A 2,415-nucleotide genomic window follows, 5' to 3' on the forward strand; every position below is an offset into this window, starting at 1 on the left:
GGGGGTTTTTTACATGTTTTGGGAAATGCACTTCTATCTTTAATATGAATTTTATTACCTTCTAGGAGAAAGACATTCAGTCTGGTTTGATTGGGCCAATACTGATCTGTGAAAAAGGAGCCTTCAGCAAATCAAACAGCAGCAGGATATCTACTCGAGACTTTTTCTTGCTTTTTATGGTCTTTGATGAAGAGAAAAGCTGGTACTTTGACAAGCATTCTGGAAGGCCTTGTAATGAGAAGACACAAGAAATGCACCAGTGCCACAAATTCTATGGTATTTATTTCATTTTGCCAAATATTCAGTTTATTGGGGTAGAGGGCAAGATGTCAGGGAAGGTATCTCACCTCACAATTCTTTTCAACATGCATAAATCCCACACATTAGTTATGTGAATTTTTTTGTAGTTATCCATTGTACCCATAATAGTCATGGGTTTGCACATAAAAATTAGCAACGACTGGAAATTTGCTATTAAAATGAATAAAGGACATATTAGACTGAAACTTTCAACAGAAAACTTCTCTCTTGCATTCACATACATATCCCCTCCATATTGAAAGAAAAAAATGAAAAAAGAAACAAAAAAAGTCTTGTTTACATTAGGAAGCTAGTACCCTGACAACTTTTTGCAAGAAATTTGAAAATATTTTGATAATTTGACAAATCAGGTAGTTCTATTGAGGAATTTGAAGCATCTGTACAACAGCCCTTCATATACCTCTCTGTGGCTGTAGAGGTATGTTGGTTGTGACTGTGTGCCTGTGGAAGTGGGAGCTGCAGAAATTGTTTTGGATTGCTGTTCTTTCTTTTGGGCCTGATTTAAATCTTTTTGTTTTCCTGGTTGCCGTATGTTGCTAGCAAGCTGTGCTCAAATCTTCTGGTGAGGTCCCTGGATTTTCTGAATTGATGTGCATAGACCATAAAGTGTGCTGCACTTTAAATTGGAATAAATGATGTTTTTCCCAAGCATATTACTTCATTAAATATTTTGCTAATTTCAATAATACATTCTAGCACTTTGAGACCAGTTTTGTGAGCAGTTTTTCTGACTAACAATCTTTTTTTTTCAGCCATTAATGGGATTACCTATAATTTGCAAGGCTTGAGGATGTATGAAGGTGAAACAGTCCGATGGCACCTGCTGAATATGGGTGGGCCAAAAGACATTCATGTTGTTCATTTTCATGGACAGACCTTCATAGAACAAGGAGAGCCAGGGCACCAGCTTGGTACATACACCCTTCTCCCAGGTAAGCATCAGAGCAGAGTAAGTTCTGAGGGGTGACCATTGCTGTCTGTCGTTGTCATACCAATGTAAAGGTCTCCATATGGTGAGAGTTTGGGGATTTTAATGGCAGGGGAAGTGTGATACAGAACAGAAAGAACAACTGTGAGCCCTAGGGGAATTCTTGTGCCCAGGGAGAAAGGAAATAGGCTATAGGTATTCATTAGAGTAGAGGATGAAGTCCTTTGCCCCATGGCTGTCAGCAGAGCCAGTGTACATTAACATCACTTATGAAGCCTATATTGCCAGCTACAAGAGTTCAAGAAAAAAAAAGACAACAAGGAGATGAAAATAATGGGATTGACTTGGAGCAATAGGATTTTGTTTTAGTGAACATTAGGCATATTTTATTCACTATTTGATTATTTTTAAGGTAGTGCTTTTCACTGTGAAATCTACATATTTTTGTTTAAATGGGAGCCAGAATTAGCTGGAATTACCTGAAGAATTGTCTGGAGTAACTAGGAATATAAGAAAAGCAATGAGAACATGTCCTGTACTTTCTAAAAAGTGCAGCAAGCAACTGAAACCATATCTGCATCCTGCTCAACCCTTGGCACTCCTGGGGCATGCAGAAAGTGAGGGGAGGACCCATATATCTAATTTTCCTACCTCTACTTTTGGCTTCTTTACATCCATCCTTTTCCTTACTTGATCAACATACTGGCACAGCAGGAGTAAGAATAACCAGCACTACAGAATTAACATCCCTGAATTATATAATAAACACTGTTCACTACACTGTTCAGCACTGTAGTTAATGTGCAGACATTTGTTGTTACATACAGGCATCCAAGGTTTTGTACTTTGCTCCATCAGCAAAGGCTGGGTTTTGATCTGGCCACTTGATTCCAATCTCAGACTCCAGCTAGAGCTAGCTTGCTAATAAAAAAATCATTGAGATGGTGGAAGTTACTGCTCTTGCTGCACTGTGTATTTAAGTTTTCTGGATTAGGTCATAGGAAGGTCTTTGTTAGAAAATTTAGCCTTGCTGACATCAACCTTGTAATGCCAATGTTTCTGATACATTTCTCTTCCTTTTTTCAAGGCTCATTTAGAACAATTGAAATGAAACCACAGAGACCTGGCTGGTGGCTTTTCCACACTGAAGTGGGAGAATACCAGCA

At 38.5% G+C, this 2,415-nt stretch overlaps 1 protein-coding gene across 2 annotated transcripts in view; it reads left to right on the forward strand.

Annotated features, from left to right (window-relative positions):
• F5 (coagulation factor V) overlaps nt 1-2,415 on the forward strand; it is a 36,185-nt gene that overhangs the window by 26,151 nt on the left and 7,619 nt on the right. For both annotated transcript variants that reach the window (XM_017731958.1, XM_008631774.2), the window contains 3 exons: nt 66-276; nt 1,074-1,253; nt 2,337-2,415. The exon at nt 2,337-2,415 is cut by the window's right edge and continues 32 nt beyond it. In XM_017731958.1, the coding sequence (XP_017587447.1) occupies nt 66-276; nt 1,074-1,253; nt 2,337-2,415 (470 nt within the window). The remainder of the gene's footprint in view (nt 1-65; nt 277-1,073; nt 1,254-2,336) is intronic.

The sequence above is a fragment of the Corvus brachyrhynchos genome, unplaced genomic scaffold (genome assembly GCF_000691975.1).
Source record: "Corvus brachyrhynchos isolate BGI_N302 unplaced genomic scaffold, ASM69197v1 scaffold3, whole genome shotgun sequence".
Taxonomy (NCBI): Eukaryota; Metazoa; Chordata; class Aves; order Passeriformes; family Corvidae; genus Corvus; species Corvus brachyrhynchos.